This window comes from Leptonychotes weddellii, chromosome 9 (genome assembly GCF_054177405.1).
Source record: "Leptonychotes weddellii isolate Sample4059 chromosome 9, ASM5417740v2, whole genome shotgun sequence".
NCBI lineage: Eukaryota > Metazoa > Chordata > Mammalia > Carnivora > Phocidae > Leptonychotes > Leptonychotes weddellii.
The window spans coordinates 98,357,106-98,376,715 of NC_138377.1; the positions used below are offsets into that span (position 1 = coordinate 98,357,106).

The 19,610-nt window shown below is 37.1% G+C and overlaps 1 protein-coding gene and 1 non-coding gene across 2 annotated transcripts in view; both read left to right on the forward strand.

Moving 5' to 3' along the window:
- LRRC49 (leucine rich repeat containing 49) overlaps window positions 1-18,406 on the forward strand; it is a 154,190-nt gene extending 135,784 nt beyond the window's left edge. Inside the window, exons 13-15 of the mRNA XM_081829717.1 lie at window positions 1,869-2,107; window positions 8,307-8,460; window positions 17,751-18,406. Of these exons, the coding sequence (XP_081685843.1) occupies window positions 1,869-2,107; window positions 8,307-8,460; window positions 17,751-17,954 (597 nt within the window). The 3' untranslated portion in view covers window positions 17,955-18,406. The remainder of the gene's footprint in view (window positions 1-1,868; window positions 2,108-8,306; window positions 8,461-17,750) is intronic.
- The window catches only part of LOC102750267 (uncharacterized), a 612,045-nt gene that overhangs the window by 236,794 nt on the left and 355,641 nt on the right, over window positions 1-19,610 (forward strand). The gene's annotated exons all lie outside the window — the stretch shown is intronic.

A 19,610-nucleotide genomic window follows, 5' to 3' on the forward strand; every position in this document is an offset into this window, starting at 1 on the left:
GGGGGAAATCGGAGGGGTGGACGAACCATGAGAGAAGATGGACTCTGAAAAACAAACTGAGGGTTCTAGAGGAGAGGGGGGTGGGAGGATGGGTTGGCCTGGTGGTGGGTGTTGAGGAGGGCACGTTCTGCATGGAGCACTGGGTGTTGTGCACGAACAATGAATCATGGAACAGTTCATCTAGAACTAATGATGTAATGTATGGGGATTAACATAAGAATAAAAAATAAATAAATAAATAAATAAAGATGAAGACAAAAGAAAAAAAAATAATTAGTGGTTCTGATATGAAACAGTCTGTAAGATGTCTTAGAAAATAAAAGTGGAAGTTATAGGACGGTTGTATAGTGTACTGCAATTTATGAGATATGGGGCAGACATTTCAAAGATGTCTTTGTGTAATTTTAAAATATTTGATTTTTAAAAAAATGACTGTCTCTAGGAGTTGAGCTGAGGACACTAGGGTTCCAAAAGTGTGTAAAAGCTTTCTTTTTACTGTATGCTTATAGATAACTGCTCGAATTACCTTTTTGGGTTTTATTTCTGTTTTGGTTTTTGTTCTTTTTATTATTATTATCATATTCCTTTTTTAAAAAAGATTTTAAAAAGTACTTTAACTCTTTTGGGTTGAAGAATAAATTAAAACCAAAGTTATAAATCACATATAAATGAATTTGATAATAAGGACACTGTGTCACAGCCTGTGGGATGTTGCTAAAACTGTACTGAGAGGAAATGATATATCTTTAATATACTTGTTAGGAAACAAGAAAGATTAGAAATTAATGAATGAGGCTTTCATCTCAAGAAGCTAGAAAAATACCAAAGTACAGTAAAAGAAAATGGAGGCAAGAAATTCATGAAGATAAAGTAACTTTTATTTTTTATTTTTTTAAGATTGTATTTATTTGCGAGAGAGAGAATGAGAGACAGAGAGCATGAGAGGGAGGAGGGTCAGAGGGAGAAGCAGACTCCCTGCCGAGCAGGGAGCCCGATGTGGGACTCGATCCCGGGACTCCAGGATCATCACCTGAGCCGAAGGCAGTCGCTTAACCAACTGAGCCACCCAGGCGCCCAAGATAAAGTAACTTTTAAAGAAATAAGAAAGAAGAATAGTTGATGAGTAAAAGCAAAAATTGACTCTTTATAAAGACCATTTTCTAAGGAAAATCCAAGAACTCAACTATTAAACTTTTTTATAACTAATTAGAATATATAACAAGGAAACCAGACACTATATCAGCATACAAATATAATTGGCATTTCTTCATTAAAATAATAAATTCTTGAAAATAGTATTAGAAAAGTATCCCATTTATAGAGGCAATAAAAATGATAAAATATCAGGAAATCCACCTGACATAAAGTAACTAAGAAGTAAACAGTGAAATTAGGAATAAAAAAAAAAAGTCCAAAAAATGGAGAGATGTACATTGTTAATGAATTCTGAGGCTTAATAAAAATGTCAATTTATTTTAATTAAATCATGTAATTATTAAATTTCCAAGCAACAATCCCAGTGTGATTTCTCAGTAAACTTTATTTTTATTTTTATTTTTTTAATATTTTTCTAAATTTTATTTTATTATGTTATGTTAATCACCATACATTACATCATTAGTTTTTGATGTAGTGTTCCATGATTCATTGTTTGCGTATAACACCCAGTGCTCCATTCAATACGTGCCGTCTTTAATACCCATCACCAGGCTAACCCCTCTCCCCACCCCCCTCAATTTCTCAGTAAACTAAACAAGATGAATTTTGTATCTTAGGAAGGCATTCATCACTTCAAGTTTATCAAAACATTCTGCTATACTTTCTAATACTTTTTAAAGTTTTGACACATTTAGCTCACAAAAATTTAGAACTTTTGTATGATAAAAGACATCATAAAGTCAAAAGACATGAACAGACAGGGAGAATGTATTTGCAACACATTTAACAGATTTAAGAAGTCCTACAAATTTAGTAAGAAAAAGACAATCAACATGAAAGTAAAAGCAAAGGATATAAAGACTTTACAACAGCAACAAAAAAAGACCAATTATTGTAAGAAAAGATCCAACTCACTTGTAATCAGAGAAGTAAAAATTAAAACAATGAGGTTTCATTTTTGCCTATGAGATTGAGTAAAAAATTTAAGAACTAATAATATTGGGGGTTTATTAGTACTCAGAGAAATATACACTCTACATTATTGGTGGAAGTGTAACTTGATGCAGACTCATGAAGGAAGTAGTTTAGCAATATCTATCATATTTTTGAACCCAGAAGTTCTAGTACTGGGAATATAGCCTATTGAAATGCACATACATGGGCACAGAAAACTTAGGTACAGGCTGTCATTGCTTTATTGTTTGTAGTAACCCAACTTTAGAAAGTAATTAAATGCCTAACAATAGGGAAAGTCAAGTATCAAATCATGATACTTCTAAACTATGAATGTAGTATCTATATGATACTGTGTACATTACAATCATTATAAGACAATAAGAAAAAGAAGAAAAAGGAAAAAAAAAGATTAAAGTAGTTTTTCTGTTCTGATGTGAAATGATCCAGAGACAGATAGTTCATTAAATAAAATAAAGTGTAAAAGAGCATTTATATTATGACCCGATGTTATTTTTAAAAGCAACAAAATAAATGTATATGTATAAATACAGAGGCATAGAAAGGGAGTTAAAAAGATGAACACCCGATAGGATGTGGATGTTAGGAATGGTGGTTGAGTAGTTAAAGAGTGGTTTTCAAGTTTTACCCTATGTATGTTTGTGCAATTTGGAAGTTCTTATTGAGAATACATTAGACTTCTCCAATAATGGTAAGTTAGGTTGTTTTGACAATTCTTTGCACTACAAACAACTAAAAATTTGGATAAAATAAAAAATGAAAACTCCATAAAAGTACTGAAGAGGTGACAACACAAATACTTTGGATTTTGGCATTATTTCATAAGGATTATAAAATGACTATGCATAGTGTATTTCATGATATAATTAGTCAAGTTTGAAAATACCTGGAAACAACAAGAAAATTTAAAAAGTGATCCATCAGATCTGGAAGGAAACCAAAGGAAGTTCTGTAAATGAAAAATACAACAAACATAATTAAAACTTGGGACGCCTGGGTGGCTCAGTCGGTTGAGCATCTGCCTTTAGCTCAGGTCATGATCCCAGGGTCCTGGGATTGAGTCCCGCATTGGGCTCCCTGCTCAGTGGAGAGCCTGCTTCTCCCTCTGCCTGCCACTCCCCCTGCTTGTGCTCTCTCTCTCTCTCTCTGACAAATGAATAAATAAAAAATCTTAAAAAAAACAAACACACAATTAAAACTTAAGAGGTTTAACAGCCAATTAGACCTAGTTGAAAAGAGAATCAGTAATTTGGGAAATAGCTTAGAGGGAATTTTGTCAAATGAAGCACAAAGAGAAAGGAACATCTGGAAAAGCAGTTAAGAAATTTGGAGATAGAATGAGTAAAAAGGTTTAAAATATGTTTGATTGGAATTTCAAAAAGATAAAGAAGGTATGGTAGAGGTAATATTTAAAAATAATGGCAGGGACGCCTGGGTGGCTCAGTTGGTTAAATGTCTGCCTTCGGCTCAGGTCATGATCCCAGGGTCCTGGGATCGAGCCCCACATTGGGCCCCTTGCTCAGCAGGGAGTCTGCTTCTCCCTCTGCCTACCGCTCCCCCTACTTGTGCTCTCTCTCTCTGTCAAACAAATAAAATAAAATCTTAAAAAAAATAATAATGGCAAAGAATTTTTTAGAACTGATGAAATACACTAATCTACACATTAGACAAGCTCAATCAATTCCAAATGTATTCAACTAAAAGAAATCTACCCAAGTCACCTCACAGTGAAACCAGGAGCACCAACTATAAAGGTAAAAAATTCTAAAACAACCAGGAAAAAAGAGATTATCTTAAAGGAGTGCACATCAGCAACTGACTTCACAACAGCAGCAGTGGAAGTTAGAAGACAGGATAATACATATATTCAGTGTACTGAAGGAAATTAATTGCCAACAACCTAGATTTCTATACACTGTAAAAATGTCTTTTAAGAATGAAGATAAAATAAAGACACTTTAAAGCAAAGTAATAAAAAACAAAAGCTAAGGGTATTTCCCACCAGTATTCCTGCACTAAAAGAAATTATAAAGCCTGTAATTAAGCAGAAGGAAAGTGATCCCAGATAGAAGGTCTGAGGTGCAAGAAGAGCTAAATAAAGAACAAGGAAAATACCAAATTTGTGGGATAAAGCCAAATGAACATTGACTGTATAAAGTAACAATAATTATGTGTTGTGGGTTTTAAAATATATAGAATTAGCTTACACTACAATAGTGTAGTGTAGGAGGAAGTAGATAAAGATACAGTGTTTTAGATCCTTGTATTATCTAGGAAGGAGCTATAGTAATTAAGGTCAGATGTTAGTAAGTTAAGAGTGCATGTTCTAATTTCTATGGTAACCAAAGAATAAAGAGTGTACAGCTTCTAAACTAATAAGGAGGAGGGGGGAGAAATGGAAATGAAGAGAAAGAGAAAAGAAACATAGAACATGTGGGTCAAATTGAAAGAAAAGAAAATGTCAGATTGAACCTAAATATGACTGTATCAGCAATTCCATTTGTACCAAAAGTCAGAGGCTTAGACCAAGAGTCATTCTCTCCCCTGAGTCTGCAAGTCAGCTGGATGGCTGTGCCTTCAGCTGGGGTCCTCATGCATCTGCAGTCACCTATGGGTTGGGTAGGCAGCTCTGCTGATCTAGCCTGGGCTCTCACTTGTTCGGGAGTTGGCCAGCTATAAACTGATCTAGGGAGGCCTTAGGACAAGTTGTCTTTGCTCCACCTGGTCTCTCATGCTCCAGAAATCTGCCTGGGCTTGTTTTCATGGGAGAGGAAGGGCGCCTGGGTGGCTCAGTTGGTTAAGCGACTGCCTTCGGCTCGGGTCATGATCCCGGAGTTCTGGGATCGAGTCCCGCATCAGGCTCCCGGCTCGGCGGGGAGCCTGCTTCTCCCTCTGACCCTATCCCCTCTCGTGCTGTTTCTCTCTCTCTGTCAAATAAATAAGTAAACAAAATCTTTAAAAAAAAAAGAGAGAGAGAAAAAACATGCAAGGACTCCTGAGGCCTGGTCTAAGCAGGAGGTAGCCTGCTTAGCTGCAGAATCACATTGTAAAGGGCATGAATTCAAGGGAGCTCGTAATTATTACCATCAATGTTATCAATGATAAAATACAAATGTATTAATTGTTCTGGTTAAAAGCCAAAGATTGTCAGATTGAGTAAAAAAATGAAGTTCAGTTATATGTTGTTTACAAGGGACACATCTGAAACATAAGGTTACATAAAGTTTAAAAGTGAAAAAGTGAGAAAAGGTAACAACATAAATACTGGCCAAAATAAAAACAGAGTAGCCATTGAGGACTAAATAGACTAAGGTTAGAAGCAATACTAGAAATAAAGAGGATCATTTCAAAATGATAATAAGTTCAGTTCATCTGAAATATTAAGATAAATTTGCTAATTTAATTTGTATGCACCTATTAGCATAGCCTTAAAAACCTATAAACCAAAAATCGACATTACTATAACCCCACCATTACAGTGGGAAGTTTTAATATACTTTTGAGTAGTTAATTTAAAAAGGATATAAAATACTTAAACAACATGATTAACAAATTTGATTTAATGGACATTCAAAGAACATTGCCCCCAATAACATGTTCTTTTTAAGCATGCATGGAAATTTATAAAAATTGATCAAATACTATCCATAAGGCAATTATCAGCAGATTCCAAAGGATTTACATAGCCCATGTTTTCTGTTCAAAATGCAATTAAGCTTTAACTCAGTTACTCAGTGTTAACCAGGAAATCTCCATATATCTGGAAATCAAAAAACACATTTCTAAATAACCCACAGGTTAAAGACAATTTTATAATGGAAACTACCTTGAACTGAAATATAACAAAAATACCACATTTCAAAACTTGTGGAATCAAGTTACATGATGCTACATGAAAACATTTTAGCCTTTGAAATGCATGTATTAGGAAAGAATAAAGGCTGAAAATGAATGAGCTAAACCTTTATCTAAAGAAGTTAGGAGAAGAAAATAAAGAAGTTAGGAAGAAAAAAGCAAAATAATCCTGAAGGAAGTTAAAAGAAATAATGACATTAAAAACAGAATAACGAGGGACACCTAGGGGGCTCAGTCAGTTGGGTATCCAACTCTTGGTTTTGGCTCAGGTCATGGGCTCAGGTTCCTGAGATTGAGCCCCACATCTGACACCACTCAGCAAGGAGTCTGCTTCAGGATTCTCTCCCCTGCCCACCCTACCTCTTCCCCTACTTACGAGCACTCTCTCTCTCTCTCAAAAAAATAAATAAATCTTTAACAAAATAAAAATAAAAACAGGATTAATGAAAAATTGATTATTTGAAAAGACTAATATAAGTGATAAAATGTACATATGCATTGCTTTGGTAATTAAAAAGTCAATAAAGAAAATGCAGGTAAAGATCTATATGTTACTCACTTTTTTCTTTATAAAAGTGAGAAAATTATACTACCTGAATATCCAAAACAAGAGCCTGATTAGGGAAATTGATTAACATCACAATTGAATTTTATTCATTCATTAAATTTTAATGACATAGAAAAATGCTGATTACATAGCACTGAATGAAAACAAGTGTACAAAATCAGATGTTTAGTATGATCTTAACTTTTTACAAAAATTCGTAGAAAAAACCTGCAAAAAAATATGTTGAATGTGAACAGTGTTTTAGATTTATATAGATTTATGAGCTATAGATTTATGGGTGATTTTTATCTATTTCTTTATACTTTTCAAAATGTGTACTCCTTAAAATACTTCTAAAATTGCTGTTTGTTTGTTTGTTTTAAGATTTTATTTATTTGACAGAGAGAGACACAGTGAGAGAGGGAACACAAGCAGGGGTAATGGGAGAGGGAGAAGCAGGCCTCCCGCGGAGCAGGGAGCCCGATGTGGGGCTCGATCCCAGGACCCTGGGAAAATGACCCAAGCCGAAGGCAGACGCTTAACGACAGCCACCCAAGCACCCTAAAATTGCTGTTTTATGCTTTTAAATTAGAAAAGGGTAAAGAGCTATTCTTCTTCTCTTCCTAATCTTTAGTTTGGTTTATATATAGTAAAGTAGTAATACCCCTTCACTTAGAGACACCCTAAGTCTGGTGGAAACCAGAAATCAACTTTCACAGGAGATGAGTTGCATTTCTCTGTCTAGGCTTATGGGTCTGCCAGTGATGCTCCAAACACTGTTCATATTCTTCATAATCAAATGAAGTTTCCAGTTTCATTATTTACCTCCTACTAGGATCTTGCCCCAATATGCTAACACTTGGAGGTTTTCAGGTTTTGTTTATTTTGGTTTTGCCTAAAGTTAAACCAGTATCCCATTCCATTTTGTTTTTCTTTTTTTTTAAAGATTTTATTTATTTATTTGACAGAGAAAGAGACAGTGAGAGAGGGAACACAAGCAGGGGGAGTGGGAGAGGGAGAAGCAGGCTTCCTGCGGAGCAGGGAGCCCGATGCGGGGCTCGATCCCAGGACCCTGGGATCATGACCTGAGCCGAATGCAGACGCTTAACGACTGAGCCACCCAGGCGCCCCCCCCATTCCATTTTCTAACTGTGAGTAATACTACTGAGCTGCATAATGGAATCACGAACTATTTGTGTGATTTATAAGAGGTAATATATGTTTTATGAAAGATAATGACTTAGAAAGTTTGGCCTAGGGTGGCTGGGTGGCTCAGTCTGTTAAGCGTCTGCCTTCGGCTCAGGTCATGATCCCAGTGTCCTGGGATCGAGCCCTGCATTGGGTTCCCTGCTTCATGGGGAGCCCGCTTCTCCCTCTGCCGGCTGTTCCCCCTGCTTGTGTGCTCTCTCTTGGTCAAATAAATAAATAAAATCTTAAAAAAAAAAAGTTTGGCCTACTACTCTTTAATTGGGTTGTTTTGTGCTCTGTGATTTTTAAATTTTGTATTGATTTCTTTAAGGTAGAGTTTGTTCACTTTAGAAATGGTTGAGACATGTTTATGTTGGTGACTGGTAGTTGTGAAACAAAAGAATTTGGGTTGACTAGCTTAATTAGTAGAAAGATCGGGGTATTGAACTGAGTTCAAATAAATAACTCAAACTCATAAAACAGACATTCCAAAGAGCATATGCTTCCCTTGAAAGTCAACAAAAAGTAGACACATTTTAATAAATCTCACTGATAACTATATCTCTTGACTGTCTTTCTACAGAAAGAAGCAATTCCGGTATCTGCTAGAAACCAAAGGAAAAAAACCTGGTCTTGTCAATGAAGAAAACAGCGATAGCAAAAGACTTGTAGGAGAAAACACAAACCGTGCTATGCTAAATTATACCACAAGAGACTTTTATAACGAAAGGCTAGAGGTAAAACCACCATCAGTCTTTGGGATCTGATGCCTGGATATCTCCCACCTGGCGTGGGACTTGGCAGTTGTATATTTCTCCCTTTGATCAGTGAAGATAACATGTTTGTGTCCTGGAAAGTTAGCCAGCCTTATGTTATGTACAGCTGGAGACAGTAGGCATCATGGCGTTAGGAAGAAGTAGAGTCCATAGTTCCAATATCTTTATTTCAGCAGAAAAAAATGTTCCAAAGAAATCTGTACCAAAAATTTAGACCAAAGTGGACCAAGGGTTCTGCTCTGTCTGAATTAAGACAAGAGATACGGGCTTGCTGTGAATACTTAACTGGCCCATGTTGGGTTGTGTCCTTGATGTTCTCATTCACTGCTTTCATTCTTCTACACCATTAACTTCTGCGTCCTTAATCGTGTGATGTCATTTTAACCTATTCTGTTTCCACTGTAGCTGCTTAGCCAGAAAAGCTGGAACTAATTCTTTACTTCTTTGTATTCAGAGGTTTATTGGAGGAATACAATGTTAGGGTGCCACAGGAGCTGCAAAGAAGAAAAGCATGCAGTGCCTGCCTTGGTGGAACACACACGAAAGCTGAAGAAACAAATCCTCTAAATAATAATAGAATGTGAAGATTCTGCAAGAGATTTTGAGGGGACTGAAGGGCATAAGAGCAAGACAAAGAGAGCAGGGAGCACTCACTGACTGAACATCTTTAACTGATGTGCAAAGCACCGTGAGTTATATTTATATAACTCACACAGGTTTTATATATGTATTTTATATATATATATATATATGGCAGTAAAATGGCCAGGCAAGTGGTTTTCAGATGTTTTTTAAAAGCCATGGAACTCTTTATTCAAACCATACTGTAGTTGAAACCCAGTATGTCAAAACAAAGCAAAAACAGCCGAGCAGCTGTTGTTATTAAGGGAAAGGAGGCTTCAGAGCTTCATTTGATTGGATTGTCTATTCTTTTCCTTTTTCCTCATCTCTCCCCCAGTCCTGAAGCATCTCTTCGGAACCCATAGGGGCTCTAAGGATTCAGCTTGAAAATACCTTGAAAAATCAATGCAATTGATATTTTTATAGCATCCTAAAAGATGTTCAGATTCTGCTTCAAATTCTTCTAGTACAAAAATTACTGCTTCATGAGTAATTTATCTTTATCTTTATCGCTGAACAATTCCATTGGTGAAAAAATTCTTACTCATGTGAAGCTGAAATCTGCCTCCTAATAACTTTTAATTCATGACCCTAGTACCACCTTATGTAGAAAAGAGAATTCATTTCTTTCTCATGAAAACTCTTCAAATGCTTGAAGTCAATACCTTGAAATCCTCCCCGACCCCCACATTCATGCTTTCACTCATTCAAAAATCATGTGTTAAACACCTGTCACATATATTACTTGGGCTGTAAGAAGTTACTGTCCTTATCCTCACAGATCTCACATCCTAATGGAGGAGATAGACATGTACAGGGATGGTTATAAATCAGTATACCAAAAGAGTATAGGAGGGATATCTTATCCAGGTCAAGGGAGGCTTTCCAAAGAAGAATCTTCCTGATAACAGTCTTAAATGATAAAATGTAGCTATATGCAAAGGGAAAAGGGAAATTCTGAGAAATAGCACAGTATAAATAAAAGGCATAGAAGCATAAAAAGACAAGGAGAGAGCCAGGAGCTATGAGCAATTCACTGTTAAGAAGCACAGAGACTGAGGTAGATGATATTAAAAGAAAAGACTAGAAAGGTAGTAAGAGGGCCATGTGAAAGGATTGAATTTAATCTTTGGCTAGTAGGGGCTTCCTGATGTGGCCAAAGGAGGAAAATGAAAGCCAAAATGACAGGGTTGCAAGTCTTTGTCTTCTTGAAGCAATTCAGTTCCATGAGCCAAAAATTAATACTAATTTCCATAAAAGAAATTTAGAAAAATATCAAAGAGCTGTATGCAAAACAAGAACAATTTCACAGAGAAATCAACCAATCTTTAAAGAACAGACAATTCCAGTGATTTTTAAATTGTGCAAGAGTATTGCAAAAGAAGAAAACTTTTCCATTTTTTTTAAGGCAGACATCATAACATTAAATCTAAAACCTACCAGGATTGGCACAGAAAAAGAAAAGCCAGAGCAAAAACCTAAGAATATTAATGATGCAAAAATCCTTTAAAAAAGGAGGAGTATCAAGGAGACTACAGCAGAATGTTAAATGTAGTTTAGTAGCCAAGTGTAGTTTATTCTAGCAATCCAAGGAAGATTCCTATCAGTAGATTGGTTGATCTCAAGTGAAAAGTTGTGATTATTTCTTTAGACATTGAAAAGGCGTTTCACACAATTCAACATCCATCCTTAATTTTTTTTAATCAACAAATAGAATAAATAGAAATTGAATAGGAAATGTCATGCTTGATGGGGAAACTCTAGAAACATTAGCATTAATGGTAGACAGAATTCTGACTGAGATGTCCTCCATGATTCCCACACCCTGGTATCCCTCTCTTCAGTGGCAGTAAAACATGTGACTTGCTTCTAACCAATGGAATATGGCAAGGGTAAAAAGATTTTGCAGATATAATTAAGGTCTCTAATCAGTTGGCTTTGAGTTAATGGAAAGGGAGATTATCCTGGGTAAGTCTGACCAGGTCCTTTAAAAGAGGATTCAGACTACTGCTGGCCTTGAAGAAGTAAGCCACCATGTGAGAGGGTACATGGCCAAGAACTACAAGAAGCTTCTAGGAGCTGACAGCAGCCCCCTGCTGGCAGCCAGCAAGAAAATGGGGCTTCAATTCTACAACTGCAAGGAACTGAGTTCTGTTCAAACAACCACCTGGGTCTGGAAGAGGACCCAAGCTTCAGAAAGGAACACCGCTTGGCTGACACCTTGACTATAGCCCTGTGACATCCTGAGCAGAGCACCTGACTAAGCTGTGCCTGGACTCCTGATGCTTGGAACCTGTGAGATGATAGAAATGTGTTGTCTTAAGCACCAAGTTTGAGGTAATGTGCTACACAGCAGTAGAACCCTAATGCATCAATGAAGTCAGCTTCAAGACAAGGGTGTCCAATATCGCCATTATCATTTATCGATACAGACAATGCAAAAAGGCAAGAAAAAGAGATTAGTGGTAACTTGAAAGTTTCGGAAAGGAGTGAACTTACTACTTGCAGACAATAGTATTGAATCTCTGGAAATCCCAAGGTAATTAGTTGAGAAACTATAAAAGCTATAAAAAATTCAGTAATGGAGCAGAAATCAACAGCTTCCATGTAAGTAAATGACAACCAGAAAGAAAAGACCCAACTCACAGCAGTAACACAAAAAGATAAAATACCTAATAATAACTAACTAATAAATGCGCATGATTTCTGTGAAGTAAGCTTTAAAACATTAATGAAGCACACCAAAGATTTATACAAGTGGAAAAACCTACCATGCTTTGGATAAGAAGGATCTAAAGCAAAATGTCAGTTTTCCTTAAGTTAATTTAAAAATTTAATATGATCTCAATAAAAATGCCAAAAATTTTCATTGAGGGTTTTTTGAGACAAGTTGACCCTATGGTACATGTGGGAAAATAAGCATAAAACCTCTGAAAAGGAAGAATATTGAGAATACTAGCACTAGTAGGTATTAAGGTATATTATAAAGTCATATCAATTCAAACAGGATGGCCATAAAGAGATAGTCTAATGGGATAGAATGGAAAATTCAAGTGTACATCGAAATACAAAAGAGAACTTATTTATTTTTTATTTTATTTTATTTTTTTAAAGATTTTATTTAATTTTTCATGAGAGACAGAGAGAGAGAGAGAGAGGCAGAGGGAGAAGCAGGCTCCCAAGGAGCAGGGAGCCCGATGCGGGACTCGATCCCAGGACACTGGGATCATGACCTGAGCCGAAGGCAGAGGCTTAACCATCTGAGCCACCCAGGTGCCCCAAAAGAGAATTTATTATATGATAAAGAAGTATCTCAAGTCATGTGGACTATCCAATAAATGATTTAGGAATAATTAGGGAATGGAGGAAAAAAGAAAGCTAGATTCAGACATTATATCTTACATCACATAAATTCCAAATGGGTCAGAGATTTTAAAGTTTATAATAAAAGTATAAAGGTTTTTCAAGAAATCCTGGAAAATACATATGTGGCACTGCATGAAAAAGACCTTCAGGGAGATAGAATAAGCAAAGACAAAAAAGAAATGAAAAGATGGTTTACAACTAATCTTCCTAAATGATAAAGAACTTTTAGAAATCAGTTAGTAAGAAAAGGGGCTGACAACCCAATACAGGCTATGTTACCTATTTAAAAATAAATTTAAAGTAATATACCATTTACTGTAACAATAAATACTGTATAGGTATAAATAGCAATAAAATATGTATAAGCCCTCTATGGAGAAAATTATGTAATTTTATTGAAAAACATGGAAGAAGAACTAAGTAGATAGTTCATGTTCAAGGACAGGAACATCCTATATGGGAAAGAGTCTTCCTGAATCCATCCATAAATATAAGACAGTTCTAATCAAAATTTGGACAGGGTTATTGTAGAATGTCACCAGCTGATCCAAAAGTTATCTGATAGAGCAAAGAACCTAAAATACGCCGGAGTAAAAGTGGGGAGAACTTGTCTCACCAGGTATCAAATATTGTTGTTAAGCTGTAGTAATGAAGGCAGTGTAGGAATAGACAAATAGACCTGAGAACAAAAGAGAACCAGAGCTATCCCATGTATATGAAATACATATATCCCACGTATATGGGGATACAGATAGGAGGTATTACCGATTAGTGCAGACAATTTAATAAATGGTACTGAGGAAATTAAATATCAAATCAGAAATACGTATTGAACCCTTACTTCACACCATACAACAAAAATTAACTCCAGATCAAATGAAAACCCAAGTACGAAAAGCAAAACTTTAAAGTTTTCATTGAAAAAGTAGGTGAAAATCTTTATGACCTTGATTGAATAGACTGTGATTTTCTAACACCCAAAGAGCACAAACCAGAAGAAAAAAAATGTCATAAACTTGACAATCAAGATCATTGTTTGTTTGTTTGTTTAAAACAGGAGTCGTTTCAGCGGAGTCATATAAGCAATGTCTCAAAGTGGTTTGAGCAGTAAATAAGCAATCAAAAAGTCAGGACAGGGAATGTTGATTCCTGTTTTGAGAAATGTCAAAGGGAGAAGGAATCTGAAGCCAAGTAATATTTGGAAAGAACACTTGGCCACTAGGAGACCTGGATCTGAGCCCCTGATTCTACCACTTACTACCTGAAAGACCTTGCCCTAGTTCCTTAATCACTCTCTTGACTTACAGTCTAGCTTTCCTTCACTTAGACCATGCTCCTCACCTCTTGAAAAATATTTAAATCACTGCAGCATAGAGTGCTCAGTCAGTCTCTTTGGTGTATCCTGAGTTGTTGAGGGAATTAATTGTAGTGAGTTCCTCACAAATCAGGCTAAGCAGACCCTTCCATTATACATATGACATGTATAATTATACGTACAACATGTATAATTCTGTTGCTTGGTAGCTGCTCATCCATGCTCCTGCCTCATTTTAAAAAAGATCTAAGATGGATGTAGAGTCAGAGAGCTGAAAGGGACTAATGATTCCAGTCCTGTTCTTAGACAGATGAGGAAAACTGGAGACTCAGATGAACTACTCAAGATCACACGGTGAGTTACTGATGGAGCTGCCTCTAGAACTCAGACCTCCTGATTACTGACCTTGGACACTTTCAAAGTGTATCATGCCACTTTCTGAAGTCTTCCTGACCACAAAGGGCTCTCTCTTTCTGAACACTGATTAGATTTGCTGTCTAAACATCTCATTCAGCCCTTAGTTACTGTTTAATATTTTTTAGTTAGCTTTTCATATGTGTAGGCCATCTCTTCACTTAGGCTGCAGGTCCTTCAAAGACTAGATTAGAGTTTTCTCTGGGTAAGTAAGTATTAGTAGATGATGTGTAATCGTGAGCAAGTCTCTCAACTTCTGTTGACCTTCGTTTCTCATTTATGAGATGGAGATTATGGATTGTACCCCAGTACAAGAACCATTATAGCTAAAATCGTTCCACAACAGATCCCACCTTTGACTTTTTTTCCCAAACCATCTTCATGACAACAAAGTTTCAGTTCAATGAAATAATATTGTACAGAGTTCATCTCATCAGGATTGAACTTGTACAATACTTGCTTTATGAACCCCACAGGGATATTGTGGGATAGGAAAAAAATAAGTATATGAAAGCATTTGAGAATGGAAAAAGCATTATTCAAAGAGCAATAACTCCTTGACGGGTCAGGGCAAGAGAGGTATCTCTAATGTGCTTTTAACGGGATCATTCTGGACAGGCAGAGTGAGTCGTCCTGGCAGATACCTGATGAGTTTAGAGTATGCTTCATGGAGTTGGGAGTAATTGGCTTGGAGGAGAGAAGAAATGATGAAGTAAAACTGCTTTCCAACAGTTACTGATTAAGGGTTATTATGGCAGATGCAATTCTGTAGCAACATGTTTATAAAGAAGTAGTGGAAGGAGCTATAGTAAGAAATTTTAAAGCACCAAAAATTGCACTATGCCAATTACAAAAAGTTTATATTATGTATAAATTATTTAACAAAATACATCCTTTAAAAATTCTTTACATTTTCGTTATTCCTAAATTATTATAAAAATTTTCCAGTCTTACTGCTAGGACTTTCTTTTTTAAAAACTCAAAATTGTGGGGTGCCTGGGTGTCTCAATCAGGTAAGTGTCAAGACTCTTGATTTCAGCTCAGGTCATGATCTCGGGGTTGTGGGATGGAGCCCCGCATCAGGCTCGCGCTGCAAGTGGAGCCTGCTTAAGATTCTCTCTCTCCCTCTTCCTCTCCCCCCCTTTTAAACTAAATAAATAACTCAAAATTGTGTTTTAAGAAAACTCAGCAATATATAAAAGAAGCATTCACTAAATATGCTGTGTGCCTTCTATTTGTGTAAATGTATTGCACATTGTAAAATATTGCTCATTGGTAGCTTTTGATCGATCTCTGGTGATTCACACTTGTCTTTCTCCCTGGTAGTCCCTGTGTAGCCCAGATTTACTGAGTGTTAAAAGGGAACAGCTCTATGCTGTTCTCATCAACAAGCTAACTTAGTGCAGGTGACTAAGTCCCAGGCCATATTTCAGAGTTAAAGAAAGTTAGGTTCATCGGAGAAGTAGCCAGCTGGAACCATTTGTTATTTATCGCCCATCACAATCTGTACATTTTTTAATGCGAGGTCAACTCATGACCAGTTGTTTTTAGCGCATGAACTAAATCAGGTCGGCATGTTGACCCCTGAATGGTGAGTGATTATTTAGAGAAATCTTGTATGTCATAAGAAAATTTCCAAAATATGCCTTTGTTAGGGAAAGTTAGTGACAATTGGGACTCATCATTAACTTACGTTAATTAATCAAGAATCTAAAATATGTTTTGTTGTTTTAGAAATTGTAAAAATTTGGAAAAGGAAGAGAAATAGAAAAAAAGAAAAACACTCATGGTCTCACAACTCAAAGGCAATCTTAATGATACTTCAATATATTTTCTTCCAATAATTTTCTTTATACTTTTTCTAACTTTTTTATGAAAACTTCAAACATATAGCAAAGTTGAAAGAATTTTACAGTAAATGCCCATACACCCAAACCTAGATTCTGCTATTAACTTTGTACTATAGTGTCCTTGCTTTGTCCCATATCTATACATCTATTCATCATCAATCCACCTTATATTTTTTTTTTTTAAAGATTTTATTTATTTATTTATTTTTAGAAAGCGAGCGAGAGAGAAACAGCATGAGAGGGGAGAGGGTCAGAGGGAGAAGCAGGCTCCCCGCCGAGCCGGGAGCCCGATGTGGGACTCGATCCCAGGACCTTGGGATCATGACCTGAGCCGAAGGCAGACGCTTAACCATCTGAGCCACCCAGGCGCCCTCCACCTTATATTTTTTAATTCACTTCAATTGCAGACATTAGCATGCTTCTTCCTAAGTAATTCAACATGCGTATCGTTAATCAGAGTTCAATATTTGGTATAGTTTCTTCTTTTGGGGTAAAACTCATATACAATGATATACAAATCTTAGGTGTATAATTTCTAAGTTTTGATGAATACATACATGTGTATAACCCAACCTCTATCAAAATTTTATTTTGTATTTTTGTTTTTCCATTTAACATTGTAATGTGTTTTCCTTGTTATTACAAGTCTTTATATGTATAATTTTAATGACAATATCTGTTGATATTTAAATTTAACTCTTTAATTCATCTTGCAATTATTTGGTATTTTGACTTGAGTTGGAGGTTTGAATGTATTCTTTTCTAAGAAGTTAAACCTATTGTCTCATTGACATTTATTATTTCTTTCCTCCTTCATTGATGTGAATTGCTTTCCTATAATTCTGATTGTCTGATCTATTCCACTAATTTTTCCATATATATTATGGCACTTTGCATCATCATGCCTTGATCCTCCTCATAAGTATTAATAGCCAACATAAATGTTGAATTCTTATATTGAACATTTCGTTTTGTTTCAGCCTCTAGGTGAAATTGAGGCCCAGTGCCTGAATAGCTTTAGGCCCAAAACTTCCCCTGTTGTGTTTTGGACCCAGATTTTTCATTTGCAGACTTCCAGACCCAGACGTTGAGTGAGAGCATTGTTTCTCTCAAGGCCAAGTTCTGGGTCCCAGGCTTATGTATGTTTCCTCTTCCTTCTTGTACACTTTTCCCCAACTTTGTCCAAATGGTCTGGGCTAATGAATCAGTGTAGTTTTCCTAACATACAGACTGAATTCAGAGTATGGTATTTCATGTATGTGTATGGATATTAACTAACCTTATACCAACTAAGATTGTCAGTATCAGGGCCCTGATACACTTACCACTTGAAGCCACGAAGCTGTGCGTTCATCTGTCTTGCGTGAGCTAAACTCCCTTACCTGAGAAAGGAGAAAGTCTACCAACAGAGAAATAGTAGTTGCGATCCGGGTGGTTCCAGTAAAGAAACATCTGCTAGCAGAGCTGTCTAATAGAGGTAGGAGTGGACTGGGAAGTAGAGAGCTCCTCATTGCTGTCTTTACTCAAGCAGAGCTCTGTGTCAAGAGTGTCTAAGAAAGTACTCCTGCTCTGAAGGGTGAAGCTCAGAACAGACTCTGAAATTTCATGCTACTCTGGTTCAGCTAATTGTTCCTTTGGCTCTTGGATTAACTATGATTCAATGCAAAACTTTCTTTTTTTAACAGGAAATAAAGGAAAAAAAGAAATTCTGCAAGATGTATATGGAGGACCTTGTGAAGGAAGCCACGGAAATCAACATGAAAAACGAGGCTCTGCAGAAGCTTTGGCCGCAGATGTTCATTGAGCTTGTTAGGGATGCAGTCATAGAAATCCGCAATAAAAATTCCTACATGAAGCTTTGCCTACAGCAGATAACTGACCAAAAATAGAAATGGCTTTTAGTTACAGTTGATTTTAGCAGTTTTGTGTTTTTGAAGGTTGAAAACAAGTAGGTTAAACATGTTGAAACAACACTATCCTACAAACTAGAAAGCCTAGCATCAAAGCACTATTGCCTACTGTTCCCGTAGTTAAAGGTGAGGAAGGAAGGAAGGAGAGAGAGAGGGAAGGGAGGATTGGCTTCCTATGTAAGCTGACCAAACAAGCTCTGGGAACTGAGCGGCCCTGAGAGCTCACTGGGCGTTTCCACTGGCCCCACGACTCTGGCTCTCACTTCGCCTGCCCCTGCTCTGGCCCAAAGCACGGAGTACTTGCTCAGGTTTCAGCATGAGTTGCTCTACCTACTTGCAGCTGGCAATTTCCACTTATTTGCCTTTTTATTTTATGTCATGATTTCAAAGCCAAAAATACTTTCTTTTTTATGAGTGAAGAATAAACTTATTAATAAATTAGTAAAAAAAAAAGAAAAGTGTGTTTGCCTCCTTTGTCCAGTCAGAAGTGTCATATTATTGTATGGTCCTCTCTAGCTGAGGGGGAGCCCTTCTCTTCACGTAAGTAGGAAGAAGCTCCATTCTTCCAGGGATGCATCCTCAGGGCACCACAGGGGGTCATGGGGTCACTGTGGACAGAAAATATGAACGTGAGTACAATGCGGGCAGGAAGAAAATGCTTTGTCTGAAGGGACCCCAAGTGAATGTAAAATGCAGTCACAAGTCAGTAAGTCTGCTTCTCTGAAAGGTGTTTCTTTCTGTTGTTAGCTGTTCGGGGCTCTGGCTTCAGGTAGGCGTGCATACCTGTGCCTCAGAAGGATTAGGGAAGGGCGCCTGGGTGGCTCAGTTGGTTGGGCGACTGCCTTCGGCTCAGGTCATGATCCTGGAGTCCCTGGATCGAGTCCTGCATCGGGCTCCCTGCTCGGCGGGGAGCCTGCTTCTCCCTCTGCCCTTCACCCCACTTGTGCTCTCTCTAGTTCTCTCTCTAGCTCTGTCAAATAAATAAAATCTTAAAAAAAATTAAAAAAAAAAAGGATTAGGGATTCGTGGGTGAAAGGTTCTCATTTTCCTAATTCCCTTTGAAGATCAAAAAGGTAAATAGGACGCTAGCAGGGCTTTGTCCTAGTTCATGCTAGTGGGGAGAGTGTTTCGAGGCCATTAGCATAGCTGGAGATAATACAGCTTCAGCAAAACAACCTTACAGGTCAGTAACTAGGAATTCTCCAACTTGCTCAGATTTCCCCTGGCAGCTCTCAGGGTAGCAGGGCCGCCAGGAGGTGGCACAATGAGAGTGGAAGTTACAAGACAACAAAGTCCTACAGAAATGCTTGGAAGGAAGCTAGGCAAGCTGCTTGTGCAGCTCTCAGGAGCTCCCCCAAGAAGGAGTGCTCCAGTTTTGATGATTAACAGAATGTTTTGGGAGGCGACCTTTTAAGTCATACTGTCCTGGGTTTGTATCTTGGTGCTTACATTACCAGTTCACTAGCTTGTGAGCCATCTGAACCACGCCTGCCTCATAACACAACCTACCTTAAATAGTGCTGTGAGGAGCAAATGAGATGATGCGTTTCAGGTATTGATCACAAGGCCTGGCACACAGCGAACACCAGTAAATGAAGCTATTCTTCTAGAAACAGAAGTGGTGCTCCTGGACAG